Source organism: Vipera berus (assembly GCF_964194415.1).
Source record: "Vipera berus genome assembly, chromosome: 1".
Classification (NCBI taxonomy): domain Eukaryota; kingdom Metazoa; phylum Chordata; class Lepidosauria; order Squamata; family Viperidae; genus Vipera; species Vipera berus.
Window position 1 is genome coordinate 121,665,098 of NC_138202.1, and position 16,414 is coordinate 121,681,511.

The following is a 16,414-nucleotide window of genomic DNA, read 5'->3' on the forward strand; positions in this document are numbered from 1 at the left end:
CTAGCCCATGAAATACCTTTTCTCTTTCCCTTGGCATGTCTGAAACAAGCTTGAGTACTGTGAAGAAGAGCCCATAATACGTTCTTGGGGTCCACTCAGAAACTAAGTCCAGAGCACAGGCTGATCCTACATCACAACAGTATTCAATTAATTAGTCCTATATCTTCAGCCTCCATAGGATTCCCCTGGATTTCTAGTGGCATCTTGAGGAAAAGTAGGAGCCCTTGCCAGATGAAACTTAGAAAATGTGTACTAGGAAGATGATTCAGAACTCTGTGCTAGCAGAGCAGTGTAACTTTCTTACTTATTCATCCAGAGTCTATGAGAAATTAACAATGCAAAGAGTATTTGTTTCACTATAGTACCTTTTAAAATAAGTTCTTGGATTACTGTACATCTAAATCTGACTTGGATTATAGCTAATAACTGATTTTTTAAAACCAGTTTTGCGCTGATCTGACAAATGAAGGATTCTGTTAGGGCCCAGGGGTGTCAAACTCAATTTCATTGAGGGCCGCATCAGCATTGCGGTTGCCCTCAGGGGGCCGGGTGGGTATGGCCAGGGTGGGCGTGGCCTACTGGGTGGGCGTGGCTAGAGTACATATGGCCTACTGGGTGGGCGTGGCCAGCTCTACATCGTTCGCATCAGGTGCCTATGGGGGCCTGGGCAGGAGTGGGACAGATCTGAGGGTCTCTGGGCCCTCACTGTTTCTAGGATGGCTTCGCGAGCCGCATGAAACCACTTTGCAGGCCGGATCCGGCCCCCGGGCCTTGTGTTTGACATGTCTGAGTTAGGGAATACTTTGCCAGACCAATTTACATAAGGTAGTGAGTGTGTAGTCCAGTTCTGTTCCTTACTTGCCTGTTTGGTCCCGGCACAGAACCTAATTTCAAAAGCCCTCCTTCCATAGGAGCCAGCCAGTTTAAGGTCACCATGCTTCATCCGATAAAAACCTCATACAAAATTGTTTAATTATTGAAATGTGTAACAAAATAATTGCCAACTGAGTTGTTTCCATCTATTCTGGAGCCTGAACTACTGAGAATCATGGAAGAAGTGTAGTATGAGGACTGGGCCATACCTTGCAATTGTGTAAATATTGTCACTTGTGCGAGATCCTTTTGCATGTGGGTGATGCTCAGCAAGTTCAAGGAAAGGAGAGGGTGAGGAGAAAAAGAATGCGGTGAGGAACAAATATATTCCACAGGCTATGAAACCAGGAGACTATTAGAAAGCGTGTGAAACTGTTTAGGGGTAGTAAGCTAATCTAAATTTAATGAATGGTTAAGAACAAATGGAGCTGCCTTCATCCCCTGCACACACACCATTACTCCTACCACCATCCACTCCTCACCCACACTCACCCGCACACATGTACCACCTTCTACTTATGGTGATGAACAAGTTTCTCAAGAATCAGTTGAAGTTTTTCATAACAGGTCAAAGACACCAATTTTGGTTCTCTTTTTAAGTCCAGCATTACTGTGGACTATCTAAGTTTTGTCTCTATCTTTTTCGAAGGGTTCATCCTGTGGGTTGAATCCAGCCTCACTTCCAGGTTGCAGAATAAAAACTTGTTTTGCTTCCTTCCTCCCCATTAGTCACAGTGTGAATTTGTGTGTGCATTTTTTTTGGTATGTACTTAAAGTACCCTTTGTATTTATGGAATTAAAGTTAATTTAATACTACTGTATGTAGCCCTTGGTCAATTCTTTGATGATGCATTCTGAGAAAACGTGCTGCACTTTCCCCCCCCCCCTAAATTTGTACCTAAAGGGGAAACAATGCGTATCAGATCAAAAATAATTCCATGGCAACTCCACTCGTTTTTGTTTTTCTTTTTTATGACGCAGGGGTGTCAAACTGCCGGCCCGCGGGCTGGATGCGTCATGAAGAAACCACGCCCACCCCATTGCTGGCAATGGCAAAAAAGCTCCGATATATCGTGCGATGTCACATGATGTCACGAGTTTGACATGTCTGCTTTAATGTCTTTATTCCAAGTGGAGTCGGGGCTCATCTTCGCAACAGATATTCTTCTTTGTACCCTGGGAGAAAATATCTGCCACTGCCTAGGATTGAACTCTCAACCTTTCAAGTGGGAGGTGAGCTTCTTCATCTCTAGGCCACTGTGCTGCTGCTCAGCAATTCCACTCATATTTTTAGATAAATCCAGTGCTTTTTTGGTAAAAGAAAAAGGTGCCGGAACTCACACGGGTCATACAACCCGCCTTGCCTACCCTACAAGGTTCCATCCAAAAAAGGTGCCGGAACTCCGTTCTGAGCGTTTTATGGCAAAAAAAAGCCCTGGATAAATCCAAACACATTCCGAGGGGTCTCTATTGGCATTCATCCTTGTCTTTGATAGAACACCTTGATTAACCAGCTCAATATTTTTACTAAGAGAAAATGCAAAATATGTACCTTTCTTTTGTAAGCTTCCATTTTCTCCATGAATCACATCAAACCACTGAAATTATTCTCTGTCTTTATTTTTACTGGTGAACTGCTTCCACACAAGGCATTTATTGCAGATTTCCCCCTTTTCACTCACCCTTTGGGAAGGAATTCAAACATTTGTAACTTTTTCATGTTTCCCACTATTGTTTCTCTCTCTCTCTCTCTCTCTCCTTTCTTTCTTTCTCTTTTCTTTCTCTTTCTTTCTTTCTGAAAAAAGACTAGCACAATCTCAAAATGTATAGAGGGTGTTTTTTCTTTTTGAGGCCTATCTTCAGTTTGTGTAATAGGGTATTGGAAAAGCTGTACCCCTGAAATCTCAGCATACTTTTAATATAAACTGCGTGGTAAGCATCCATTTGTAAACCTTGTTTTTTAAAAATTAGTGCCAAAATGCTTTTCCAATTATATATTTTAAAAGTGTTAAAATACCACTATAATACTAATTTTAAAAAGAAAAGCCTTTCCAAACTTTTTTGACATGTAAGTAGCACTTAACACTAACAAACGATTTCTTTTAATAAAAAAAGGTTACTAGGATATCCCACCCCATGATTGCTCAGGTGAATATATATATATTTTTCCTTTCCATCTACAGCATTTATGCTGTTGCTTTGGATAGACCTAGAAAAGAGTGAGAGGAGTTTACAGGAAGACTGCAATATCCATGATAATGTGGAAAGTCATGTGTGGTTCCATTTATAGTTGCAGCAGAAGAAGAGTGATTGATTTGTGATAAACCATCCACCTGGAAGAGGTTTGTTGTTTTGCGTTTCCTGTGCAAGAGGGGAAATGTGCATCGTCTCCACATTTAAAATACATTGGACAGGGTGAGAAATGAACTTGAGGGAATCAAGAGGCATGGATTTACATACCCCAAGGCAAGACAGGATAGTTGCATTTATGCACTAGATGCCTGGGTTTGGTTTTCTCTTCTGATCAACCGTCAACATCTTATTTCCACTATCCTACCCAATCTAGGTTTGTAAACTCCTCTCTACCCCAATACATCAGCGATTCTGCAGATTTGAGAACCTGTAGATTCTATTGCTCAGAATGGCTTCCATCCTTTTCAGTAAGACCTGAAAGATTGATTCCTATGGACACTATACAGGCCAGGCAGGGTAGAAAACGGACGGCCTGCGACTTCATTCCTTGGGAAGGGAGACGGCTATAAATATTCTCCTGACTATGTAAGTGGCTTCATTAGTGAGTTTCTACCACAGCAGAGATAGAGTCAGCCACCTTCACCACAGCAAGGCTAACAGGTAAAAGGGCTGGGATGAGCTCAGAGGCCGTTGCATTTCCCTCCTTAACAATAAAACCAACACACCATGTTGTATATCCTGAGAAAGCCTACTGCAGAAGAAAAAACTGCACAAAAGTGGAAGCTCTCTGCCTGTTTGGCCAGGTGTTCTGCAGGTTGCAAGATGTACTTTGGCGAAAGAGCATTAAGGAAAGAGTCTTGTGTAAATGTAAATACTTTGAGGAGGTGGAGTTGTGTAGAAAGTACTGTATATACTTGATTCATGAAAGTGGGCAGGAAGACAAAGTGTCTTCTGCATGAGTTCTGAAGGGGAAAAAAAAGGATTATACTTTCAGAAAAGCATGTGCAAAATGCAAAGGAGAGATTCTGGTGAAAGTTTGAAGATGAAAGATCTTCTAATGGCTGTCTAATATCAGTGTTTCTCAACTTTGGCAACTTTTAAGATGTGTGGATTTCAACTGACATTGGGTTGCTGTAAAATCCTAAGACCATAACGTTGGAAGAGGCCACTGAAACCCTTGAATCCAACCCGACTCAGTGCAGAAACACAAATTAAAGTTTAACAGATGTAGACTTAATGCATGCCCCTCCTTTCCTATTCCCTCCCTTGGGAAACAGACACACCCATGATGATGACAACAAATTATTCCACGGCTGCACTGCATATCAGTTACACGGGTGGCGGACAAAGTTTTCCCTTCCTGTTGTGCCTTCACACAAACCTAATCTAGCAGGGCTGATCCATCTTTCTCTTTCCCAGCTCAGGTTACTTTGCAAAACAAAACCACGGGCCACTCCTCAGGGCTATGTCCCAAGGAACGGAGGCCATCCATTAGACACAATGCAGAAGGAGTCATCTGAATCTTCCCCAAGGAACTTTCTTCTGACGAGGAGAGGTCCCGGCTTTTGCCTCTTCAAAGCCCTTCTCAGATTTCCCAGAGCACATCACCCCTTTGTGAACCAACCCCACAGTCGCAAGTCTCGTCACCAGGCACTGTTTCATTCCCTCTAAACCAGCTTGCCCTGCTGTGAGGATTGTGGGAGAAGGGGAAGATCAGCAGCCAGTGCTGATGACTCTTTGTCATCCATGAGGTATATCAACCGGTCCCACCCTGGCTGGGAGGACAGGTACTTGGCCCGTTACGCCCCCTGCTGGAATGTTTTGTGGCTCCTCCGGCAGGGCAGGCGGCTAGGGCACGTGGCTGCTAGCGCCATGGTAGGAGCGCAATAAGACCTTGTGCTTGGTAGCCACTTCATTGCGCCGACGCTGGTGCTCCACCAAGAACTCTTTCAGGCGACTCGTGGTGAAAGTGAGGGTCTGACGCCGCAACTTCATGAGATAGGCATCCTGGAGCCATGGATTGGCAAAGCAATCCTTGAGAGTGGGACGGCTCCTGCAAGAGATAGATTTATTAGGAGGAGCTTTCCAGAACCCTTGTTATATTCAGGATGGAAATAAAACCCCAGACTGAAAGTCAGGTGGAATGTAAAATGCACAGGGTGCCATATTACACTAAGGCAGGCCCCTGGGTTTTCATCTCGTCCTTGACACTGACGGGTTGCTGCAGTGCTCCAGAGTTTCCAACAAGAACTTTTCTCAGCCTTACCGGGAGATATCTCAGGCTGTACTTGAAACCTGATTTGTATAAATCATGCACTCTGATATTGAACCCAGACACGATCTATCCAGAATTTGCAACAGAAATAAGGCACAACTAATGCAGTTCCAACATCTTCCACCTCTAAAGCCATCCCACTCCCATTCCACAAAACCACTGGTGAAAGGTACACGTGATGGATTATAATTGCAGGAAAGGATATTTGGAATTATGCTGCTGATGGGATTTTATTTGCAGGAAAGGATATTTGGAATTATGCTGCTGATCACGTCTAATGACTGTTCTAATATTTGCCATGAATTACCCTGACCCTAGTGGTCTTCTGTAAGGTGCTAAAGATCAGGTTTTCTCTTAAGCATCGGGACTGGAAACACTGTTGGTTGGTTTGCCTGCTGCTTGTCTCTTTGCTATTGATTTGTAAGATGGAAGGATTTTGCTGGCCGTCTGGGACATGACAGATTGATTGTTGCCATAGCTTCTTTCATTTTTTAAAAAACAAACAAACATTGGATTCTTTACACTTTTTAATGGTCTTAGTTCATTGTTAGCTGCTAAGTACCAGTGGCAAGGTGGGCAGCCATACACATTGTTTAAGTAAGCATACAAACAAACAATTATTTGCTTCCTCTTGCAATCCTCCAAGCAAAGCCTTGTGAATATCCTAAAGCAGGGCTTTTCAACCTTTTCACCCATTGTACCACTTTTAGGATATGGCAACATCCGAGTACCACCAGTCGCCTAACAAGGTGTCAAAAACTTGATGACAAAAAAAGGAAAAAAAAGTGATGAAGTACAGGTAGTCCTCGACTTACAACAGTTCGCTTAGTGACTGTTCGAAGTTACAATGGCACTGAAAAAAGTGCCCCCCCAAGCCACAGTCAAGCAAGACACCTGCCTGCCTGCCCGGCGGCGCTCTTCCTCCTGTCTTCTTCCTCATTGTTATGAGCATTTCTGTTGAGGATTGGCAGCGGGGGTGGGGGTGTTTGTTTTTTATTTCCCCCCCTCTGCTGGGTGGTTGCAGCAGGTTTTGGTCACTTCACATGACCCTGGGACACTGTGACCATCATAAATATGAATCAGTTGCCAAGCATCTGAATGTAAATCACAAGACCCTGGAGATGCTGCAACATTCCAGTTTGATTGGCGCCTCTTCTGGGCTCAGCAGAAGTGCCAGGATCAGCGCCGAGCTCCAGCTGGAGCCTGGCGCTCATCCTGGCGCTTCCGCTGAGCCCTGACAGCCCTGCAGCTCCATCCGTCTCTCGCTCAGGCTTGTGCGGTGCTGCCACCGATTCAACCTAACCCTCCCCCACTACTTTTCTCGGATGGTCACATACCACCTGCCAGGTGCCAATGTACCACAGGTGGTACCTGTACCACTGGTTGAAAAGCCCTGTCCTAAAGCTTATAGTATGTTTAATAACCTTCACACTTACACTATGATGGTGCTATTTGGAGCTTCAGATGCTGCTCAACTAGGCTGACAAAACCTATGCTGCTCCCAGGTTCTGTTATTTTCTTTCCCCACAATTTACTCACCATGGATGAGCAGAGAGGACTTTGCGGATGAAAAGTGCAGCACTCTGGGAGACGTTAGGGTAGAGCTTGAAGGCATCATAACGCCCTGCAAGGATCCTGCTCTCTATCTCCAAGGTATCTGCTTCAAAGAACGGTGAGCGACCACTGAGCCTGATGGGAACAATGGAGAATGGGAGCAATGGACAACATAAACGATCCGCTTGTCTATGGAGCTAACATTCCACAGTGAGGTGTCGTTGTGTGAGCATTGTTATTAGAGGTTTCTATAAGACGTTGGTGCTTTACAGAGCATGTTATTGCCCAGGTCAGCAGAATATCAAGGAAACAGAACTATAGGCTCCAATTTGGTATACTATTGCAGGACATTAATCAGAGTTAAGACTTTTAATTCTACTTGACACACTCAACTTCCTGCCATCGCTCATCTCATCCATACTTACATAATATACGTGAGCACTCCTATGCCCCAGATGTCAGCTGCTGAGCCAATGGGATCCCCCTTCACCATTTCTGGAGCTGCAAAGAAAAGAAAGGACTATACTTCTTTCTTCCTTGCAGATGACATGCAAGGCCAAATTCCATATTGTGCCCAGAAGGGCTTCCACTTAATATACCGAAGAAAGCCGAGGAAACCCATGGGAGGGAGGGAGGGAGGGAGGGAGAGAGAGAGAGGATGAGAGTTCAGAACAAAAATATTTGCTCAGACCCATCAGAGACAGAGTAAAAAGGACTATAACCAAGTAAAATGTGGTCACAAAAAGGCTGATACAATGTTTTTGCACAATTATTCGGGCAATCTTCAAAGGAGTATCATTCCACTGATTATTTATTTTTTAGATTCATATCCGGCTTTTTTGCGTAGGTGCTCCAGCTGGTGTGTGTAGTGTTCTCTCCTCCCGATTTTCTTCACAACAGCAGACCTGTGTAGTAGTTGGGGTGAGAGAGAGCAACTGCCCAAAGTTATCCAGTGAACCTCTTTGGCTGAAAGGGGACTTGAACCTGGATCTCTCCACTCCTAGTCCAGCACTTAACCATTACTCCTCACTAGCTCTTAGTTATTCATGGTCAAATATTGCAAGCTGTCCAGAGTCGTGAGATGAGCGGCATATGCATTAATTAAATAATCAATCAATCAATCAGAAAGGCAAGATGTCTGTATGAATTGTGGGATTTTCCATGCCTCGAGATTTCTGGCTACGAGAAGATATCTAAAACCTTAGCAGGAAGGTATTTGGCTGGCAGCACAAGTAAAGTCCTTCCTCCACCTCCCAATGAAAACCATGCAAAAGAAAAGCATTTTTACCTCTAGAGTTAGGGTCTCACCAAGTGCTCTGTAGCTAATTTTTATAGTTCTTTCCTTCCTGCTCTGCTTTCAGGCTCCTTAGCAGTGTTGTGATTCAGGGTCAGCCTGTGGGTTCGGCAGTTGGGTCGGACGACTCAGAGGAGGAGGGGGATGTTGAAGAGCTTGCTGATGAGAGCCCTTAGCCAGGCCCCTCCCACCTGGTCACGACGGAGACCCAGCTGTGTGAGCCTGACAGCGTGGATGAAGATGACCCACAGCTGGCCCTGTTCAAGGACGCCCGACGCAGGAGGCAGTCAATCAGGAGTAAACAGAGGAAGGCAATGGGGCACCTCGGAAGGAGGCAGAGAGAAGCCACGCCCTGAACTGTATAAAAGGGGAATGCGTGGGAGGGCTGGTTTGCTGAAGGCAACCGCTTGAATAGTTCCTGTTTCATAGCTCCTGTTTCATGGTTGGTGTCTTGTTTTGCTCTGTTTTATGTTAATAAATTTGGCAGGCTTAATTCCAGCCTCTTGCCGTTTGTAAAGGGGTTGTCCCTGCCTTTTCTGCAGGGCCGGTAGCAGGCTGGTACAGAACAAGCAATTTGATTGTCTATATATATGTATATGTGTATGTGTATGTGTGTGTGCCGGTGCTGATCTACGTTTCAAAGCCGAAGAGCCAGCGCTTGTTCGAGGATGTCTCCGTGGTCATGTGGCCAGCATGACTAGACGCCAAAGGGGCACGGAACGCTGTTACCTTCCCACTGTAGTGGTCCCTATTTTTCTACTTGCATTTTTACGTGCTTTCGAACTGCTAGGTTGGCAGAAGATGGGACGAATAACAGGCGCTCACTCTGCTACGCGGCACTCGGGATTCGACCCGCCAAACTGCCGACCTTCTGATTGACAAGCTCAGCGTCCTAACGCACTGAGCCACCGCATCCCTATATATATATATATATATATATATATATATATATATATATATATATATATATATATATATATATATGTATATATATATATATATATATGTATATATATATATATATATGTATGTATATATATATATATATATGTATGTATATATATATATATATATATGTATATATATATATATATATATGTGTATATATATATATATATATATATGTATATATATATATATATATATATATATATATATATATATATATATATATATATATATATATATATATATATATATATATATATATATAGAATACCTTGCTAGGCCCCAAATACGGGGCAAATCTTATTTCCTGTTTCAACCTAACCCAAGGCCATCCACAGGCTGTAGTCACAACAGTGACAGCTCATATTTGTGTAAATTTTTTGGATTGATAACAAAGAACTAAAGGGAGGCTGATATGGCCATTTCAAACTCATTTGTTCTCATCAGTCAGTCATACCCTTCTGAGATTCGAACCTGGGCCGACTGCATCTTAAGCTTATATATATATAAGAAAGACTCACCCATGTATTCTAAAGTGCCAACACGACGCCCTAGCTGTCGCAAAACTATTGGATTGTATGTCTGGGCACTACCAAAGTCAATAATTTTTACTACGTTTGTGGTGGAAACAATGATGTTTTCAGGCTTCAGGTCAAGGTGAACGATATGTCGTCCATGAAGATATTCTAGACCTTGAAGGATCTGCATTATATACCCCACCACATCATCCTCTGAGTATCGGAACCTATGGGCATAGAAATGAAGTTAAAGGATGGTTGGGAATTCAAAAATCAATTCCAGATGCATGTCCTAGTATAATTGTACCATACTTCCTATTTGAAAACAATTAGCCCTAAATAAGCACATTGGAGATTTTTGCTAGCCTTCATCCACCCTTCAAGTATACTGAGAATACAGCTCCTAAAATTCCCAATCTGTGGCCCCTTCTGGAGGGCCTTTATTTGGGAAAGCTTACCATAATGTTGTTCAATCATGGTCATTGTATTACAGTATAATTTGTCATCATCATATTATATAGCTATTTTAAGATAAATGTAATGCTCCTTCCTGCCTTGCTAAAGTGAGATTTTCATTTTTCAAATTTTGACCTTGCTAGTATTCTGCTTGACATCAGCTTAACCAGTTTATGTTTACATAGTTGGATCAAGCAGAAATTTCCCTTTTCACCCGCAATTCAGTGGCTGAGAGGTATAAGCTTTGTACTGAATAACCTTGCCTTGAATAAATGATAATCTCCACTATCAATTTCCCTGGTAATTAAATCTGGTTCAGGTTGCAAAGGATTTGTTGGGATTAGCCAACACGTTGTGACCATATTCTTTCAAAGCTCTTTAACCTTGGCCTGATATATTTCCTTATGGAATTCTCTGCTTGCTGTCTAAATCCTGCAGATTCCTGTTTGCCTCTCTTGGACACAAAGACCTTTCTAACCATCTGAAGTCTCATTCTCACCATTTGCCCCCAACAAACCTGTCAACAAGGTGGAAGAGGATCTCTTTCCCAGTGCAATATTCTGCTATCAGCACCAGATAGCGAGGAGTAATGTAGGCTTCGTGGAGGGTCATGATGCGTTCGTGGTGCAGACCCTTAAGGATCTCGTACTCCTGCAGGACATTTTGCTTGCCTTCTGCCTCATAGGGTACAATTTTGGCCAGAAAACGCTTGCCTGTGGCATTCTCCTTACATTCCCGGATCACTCCAAAACGGCCTCTGCACAGAAACATATAATATACATTTAGTGCATGGCTGGGTGCTGTTTAGTGCAATCTAGAACCGCCTTCACCTGCAAAATCGATCAATCAAGAGACCGGGGCCATTCCATGTAAAAACCTGGTGAATCCGTATTGACTAGCTGTACTTATAACTGACATTACAACTTGCTAGAGAAACAAGAAGGGTGAATTATGTAACCTGTTTATCACACTTTTTTTCTTTTTGATGTCCTAACATGTGTAATCCCACAGAGCTCATCAAAGGGATGGAGATAAAATAATTATGTTTCGGACATTACAAAGGATAATACAAAATGGGAAACAGGAAATGCAAACCACTGTTTTTGGTCTCTCTCCTACAAAACACATCTGAAGTTGTTTTGAGCATTACAGCTTAAGGACAATGTTGAAAATGCTTAGTTAAAGAAAAGGGCAGGGCTTTTTTTGTCATAGAACGGAGTTCCGGCACCTTTTTTGGCTAGAACCTTGTAGGGTAGGCAAGGGGGGTTGTATGACGTGTGTGAGTTCCGGCACCTTTTTTTTTTTTTAGAAAAAAAGCACTGGAAAAGGGTGATTGTGCAGCATATCATACAAGCTCCTTGCAAACTGATTTTTGTAATACAGAACTATAGGTCAAGAATCCCTACAAAATTTGAGAGATTAGCAACAGGTTTCACACGGTTACTCATAAGCTCCCTGAGAGCTTGGGAGCTGTAGTCTTATAAATATTCCTAATGAGGAAACTAGGTATATTCATCCTTAAAAGGCCTGAATAGAGGTGTGAGAATGCTCTTCAAGTACCTGAAAGGATGTCAGAAGGAAGTTCTGCCTTCCTGAAGCGCAGGGTATGAAAATCATGGTAAGTTATAAAATAGCAAATTCCCACCGAATATTAAGAGAAATGGGCGAAGCAATTTCATCAGTGAACCCAATTATCCACTGAGGGGTTGAGTTGCCCTTTGCTGGATTTGTTCAAGAAGCTGGATAACTTCTGTCAGACATTCTAATCCGGATTCCTGCATTTACTAAGGGGCTGAACATGACAAACCAAATGATCTTTGACTAATCCATGAAATAAACTAAGAGGAGAAACTTCTCTGGAGTTCAGTTCACAGTATTGCAAAGATCCAGGAGCTGCAACATCTATTCAACTCAATCAGCCCCACTGTGGCAATGGTGCAAAACCCTCTGTTGTTATTTACAAAGGTCTGAGGCTGCACACCATCTAAAACACCACATTGCAGAAATAACTCCATGGAAGATTTCAGTCTCAGTCTCTGACATCTCTGGCCGAAAAGCTCCAGGGGAAAGGAAAAAATGTCATCTCATGAGCCTGTTGGACAACTCACGTGCATGTAGAACGCCGGGCTAAATGGCCCAAGGTATGATTCAGTCTAAGGCAGCTTTGTTATTGATACGAATAGCTTACCTGGCTTTCTCATCCAAGAAGGTGTATGGCTTTTGAGGCACTCCTTGGCGCAAAGCGGATTCATCTTTTGAAGTAAGACTGCCCCGGGCTCCACTACTAGTATCCTTACTGGAGGTGACGATCCGCCTTAGAAAACGTGTGTGTGAAGGTATTTCTTCTGTGGTGGGGGAGACTGAGGGGCTGGGGGCGACTGAGGGGCTGGGGGCATCATCTGCTGTGACAGGTGGTCTTGGTGGGATGGAGACAAAAGAGGTGGCAACATATGGCACGGTTTTAGGAGAGATGGTCCCTGGTGAGTCCACTGTGGAAGTTGGAAGTGCAGGCTGGACTGGGGAGAACTGGGAGACAGAAGAACCAGGGGATGACGCTGGGGTCGGCAAACCCTTGGTGGTAGTCGGGACATTATGAGTGCTGAGAGAAGAGGCTGTCCTGGAAGGCTTTAATGTTGATTCTGGGAAAGGAGCCTTGATCATGGATGGACCTTCCAAAGTGGGGGAATCTTGGGTGGATGGAAGGAGGGCTGCAATTGGGAGCTTTTCTTTCTCTGAAGCCACAGATATCTCCTCACTGGCTTGAATCACTTGTGGCACAGCAGGAACCTGTCCTAAAACTGGCTCAGGGGTCGACGGAGGACCAGTGCTTTTCGTCATTGGTTGGGGAGTCTGATGAGGAAGCGTCTGAGTAGATCTGGTTGAAGCTGTTCTGTTCTTCTTGGCAGGAAGACCAAAATGGGCAGCTGTGGGTTCTGAATGGGAAGAAAAACACAAAAGGGAAAGTTTCTAGGCTCACTTTCCTTCCAAAAGCCAGTGAGAATGCTGAGTTGACTCCTCTCCAAAACAGGAAAGCCAACTGTGATAGAACGGGATGAAGGAAGAAACATTCTCTGTTTTGCTACCATGGGATGGATTTACAGCCAGCTGAAGGCACAATCCAGAATGTGGAACTAGGTGGCAAGCACTAGCCACACAGGCTGGAACAAGGGGTTGGCTGCTATAAGAAGCAAGCTTGATGAGATGCCACCAAACAACCTCTCCTGGTGTTTGCCTCCTGCTTTCTGAATTACTCACAGGAGGACTTCTCAAGAACTGCATCACTCTGAAGTGGGGAGGTAAGAATGTGGACTAAGCTTAAAACCTAAAGGTATTGCCGCCTTGCAGCCTAGACGGCAAGCACATTTAATAAATAAGTAAAATAAATAAAAAGGTATTATGTTAACAACAGAAGAGAAAATGCCAGTTCAGAAAGATAGAAGCAGGGCAAATCTTATTTTTAATGTGAGTAGAATCAAATATAGAATAAGAAAATTCCCATCCATCCAGATAACTATCTCATCATGTTTCCCCCCTCCCTCTCAGTCCTTTTTGATAGTCACCTTTTTGACCAGGGGGGGTCTTAAAACATGGCAATTTTAAGACTTGTGGACTTCAACTCCCAGAATTCTGGAAGTTGAAGTCCACAAGTCTTAAAGTTGCCAAGTTTGAAGACCCCTGCTTTTGACTGTAAATTGGAGCATAAGGACTATTTTATTATGGATACTTGTAAATGGTTCTGGGAATTTTATTTCCCTGAAGAAATAATGTAAGCTAACATAATTTAATACGAGGCTTTCCTCCTTCTCACCTGCAGACTCAATGAACACTTTCCCTGAAGGGTTACTGTACGGGCCTTGTCCAGCTTTGTTGGCACAGGCAACACGGAACTTGACGGTGTTTCCTACGGGAAGATCCGTTGCGTTGAAGTAACAGTCAGCAATGCCTGAGCTGATTGTTTTCCAATCATGTTCTCCTGAGGGGGAGAAAAAAGGAGTTAGGTTGTTGTTGTTGTTTTTTTTAAAAAAAAGCAGATCCCATGAATGATCTTGACTGTCATGTTTTATTTTCAACCTCATCTAATTTGCTTTGCAAATCTAATGTAAATACGTATATTGGTGGGCAAAGGGAAGTGACGAGGCTGTGCCAAACAAGAAAATATTTCTAGCCTCAAGAAACTTCCAGCATTCCAGAGAGTTGGATTTTGTTTTTGGCCACTGGTCAAAATCTGCTCTTCATACTTGGACTTAGTCCATTGAATCAGAGATGATAACCCACAACCCCAGAGTTCCTTCTGTCACCAAATTTCAGAAGCACGATTGCTAAAAATGGACAGCGTGGTTTTCTCCCATTCTGAAGCAGAAAATACCTCAGTTATCAACGTAACAGACAGTCAGCTAACACTTTGATTTAAACTGCAAAGAGCCACATCCCAAGAGCGGAGAACCCACCCCTTCCAATACAGGACCATTTTGTGACACTGCTCTTTTCACTGTTGCTTCTCACACCCCTCCCCCCCAAAATGGTACGAATTCCAGCCAACAAAGAGTTGCACAACAGATGAGTTGTGAGGTGCTCCAAAAGTTTTGGGGCGTTAAGATTGCTGATTAATTTTTAGATTAGAATGTCAATGGAGTAAAATTATTATAGAGGAGAAAGAAGGGTTTTTTTTCCTTTTCTTTTTGTTAATATTTTACACAATTTAAGATTGCTTGCTAGAAAAGTATATTAGGGTAATGGACTTAAAGTATGTGTTGAACTAAGAATGGGTATGTAAGCTCCTAATTAACAACAAGTTGTCTTAGAGATTGCCTAAATCTTTTTTTATATATATATTCTTTGTATTTGAACTTTTATTTGAACTTAAGGATGATTTGGAACTGCGAGACATTTGGTGTGATACATGCAAGAACTATTTTTGATCGTAGTTTAGTTTGGTTGGAGATTATTAAGATTAACAGAGATAGGCGCTTTTGGCGTGTAACAGAGTTTGTTTGGAAATTAGAGAAAGGTGGGAGAATGCAAATAGCAGGTGAAAGATTTTTTTTCTGTTTTTTTTTCTTTTCTTTTTTCTTTTTTGAAATTAATATGAATAAGGACTGGGATTAAGAAAATTTATTTTGAGTAAAGCTCTTTTTCTGTTTTCCTCTTTTTTTCTCTACTTTATTTGTAATGTTAATATTGTTTGTATTCATTTTATATGAGCTAGAGAGAGAATTTATAGTTTATTGTTGATAACATAGGGGTGTTTATGTTTGTTTTTTGATTTTATGCCCTGTATTTAGCTCTGGGAAGTCGGGGGGGGGGAGGGAGTGGGGGAGAGGGATAGGGAGGGTTGGATAGGGGTGGGGGAGGGGGGGATTAAAGTTAAAATGTATTGTAAAACTTTTTAAATAAAAAAACAACAGATGAGTTTTACTGAATGCAAAGAGCTAGAGAAGGGAGACCATCCTCTCTTCTTTGCGTTGCACCACCAGTAGTTTGGGAAAGAAGAGAAAAATCAAATCAGACAGGAGGGGGCAAGCAACTAGTGACAGACTCATTAGAAAGAAACAGAATTCTTCAAATAAAAAATGCAAGGATACTTCAGGTAGCTGTTCAGGAGAACAGCTGCTCTTGAGAATCTCTGCAGCAGATACACACTCTGCCACATCCAATAGGTACATACCATCTATCTTGCGTTCCAGTGTGTATGTGCAGGGCGCCTGAGTGTCTGCTGGCCTCCACAACACCAGGACTGTGTTTCTGTATTTTTGTGGAATTTCTGGAGTGCCTGGTCTCCCAGGAAGACCTGTTCCAAATGGGTTTTAAAAAGAGAATGAACTGAGGGACACAAACAGCAACTATATATATGGCAGAAATACCAATATTGATTCGAGGGGGGGGGGGAAGGGGAATTTTTTAGAAAACCTTTGTTTATTCTTACGTGCCACAGCAATGGTGCAGGAACTAGTTGCAGTGCCCAAGGCATTTGTAGCATTACATTCATACAGGCCTGCATCCTTCTTGGAGACTTTGGAAATGGTAAGTAGCTGACGGCCATCCTTACATGCCACAATATTAAGAAGTCCCTCTGAAACCAGGGCACGTTTATCTGTGGAAGACAGAAAATAGTCAGTTCAACCAAACTAGAGACATTGATGATTCAGACTGCTCTTCATCAGACTTTCACATTTATGCTCCTTTGCTATGGCTTCCCACATCTGATAACAATGTATTCAAACACATAATTTTGATACAAAGCTGAAACTTGTCCCTCCCCTTACTCTCCAATTTCTGCTTCTGAGTTTGCCAGGTGGATTTGGT

The 16,414-nt window shown here is 42.7% G+C and overlaps 1 protein-coding gene across 1 annotated transcript in view; it reads right to left on the minus strand.

The window, feature by feature from the left end:
* Window positions 1-1,849: 1,849 nt before the first annotated feature.
* The window catches only part of SPEG (striated muscle enriched protein kinase), a 139,272-nt gene continuing 124,707 nt past the window's right edge, over window positions 1,850-16,414 (minus strand). Inside the window, exons 33-41 of the mRNA XM_081343449.1 lie at window positions 16,035-16,202; window positions 15,777-15,899; window positions 13,920-14,084; window positions 12,300-13,044; window positions 10,629-10,868; window positions 9,659-9,882; window positions 7,321-7,396; window positions 6,881-7,030; window positions 1,850-5,119 (exon numbers count right to left, since the gene is read on the minus strand). Coding sequence (XP_081199575.1) covers window positions 4,915-5,119; window positions 6,881-7,030; window positions 7,321-7,396; window positions 9,659-9,882; window positions 10,629-10,868; window positions 12,300-13,044; window positions 13,920-14,084; window positions 15,777-15,899; window positions 16,035-16,202 — 2,096 coding nt within the window. The 3' untranslated portion in view covers window positions 1,850-4,914. The remainder of the gene's footprint in view (window positions 5,120-6,880; window positions 7,031-7,320; window positions 7,397-9,658; window positions 9,883-10,628; window positions 10,869-12,299; window positions 13,045-13,919; window positions 14,085-15,776; window positions 15,900-16,034; window positions 16,203-16,414) is intronic.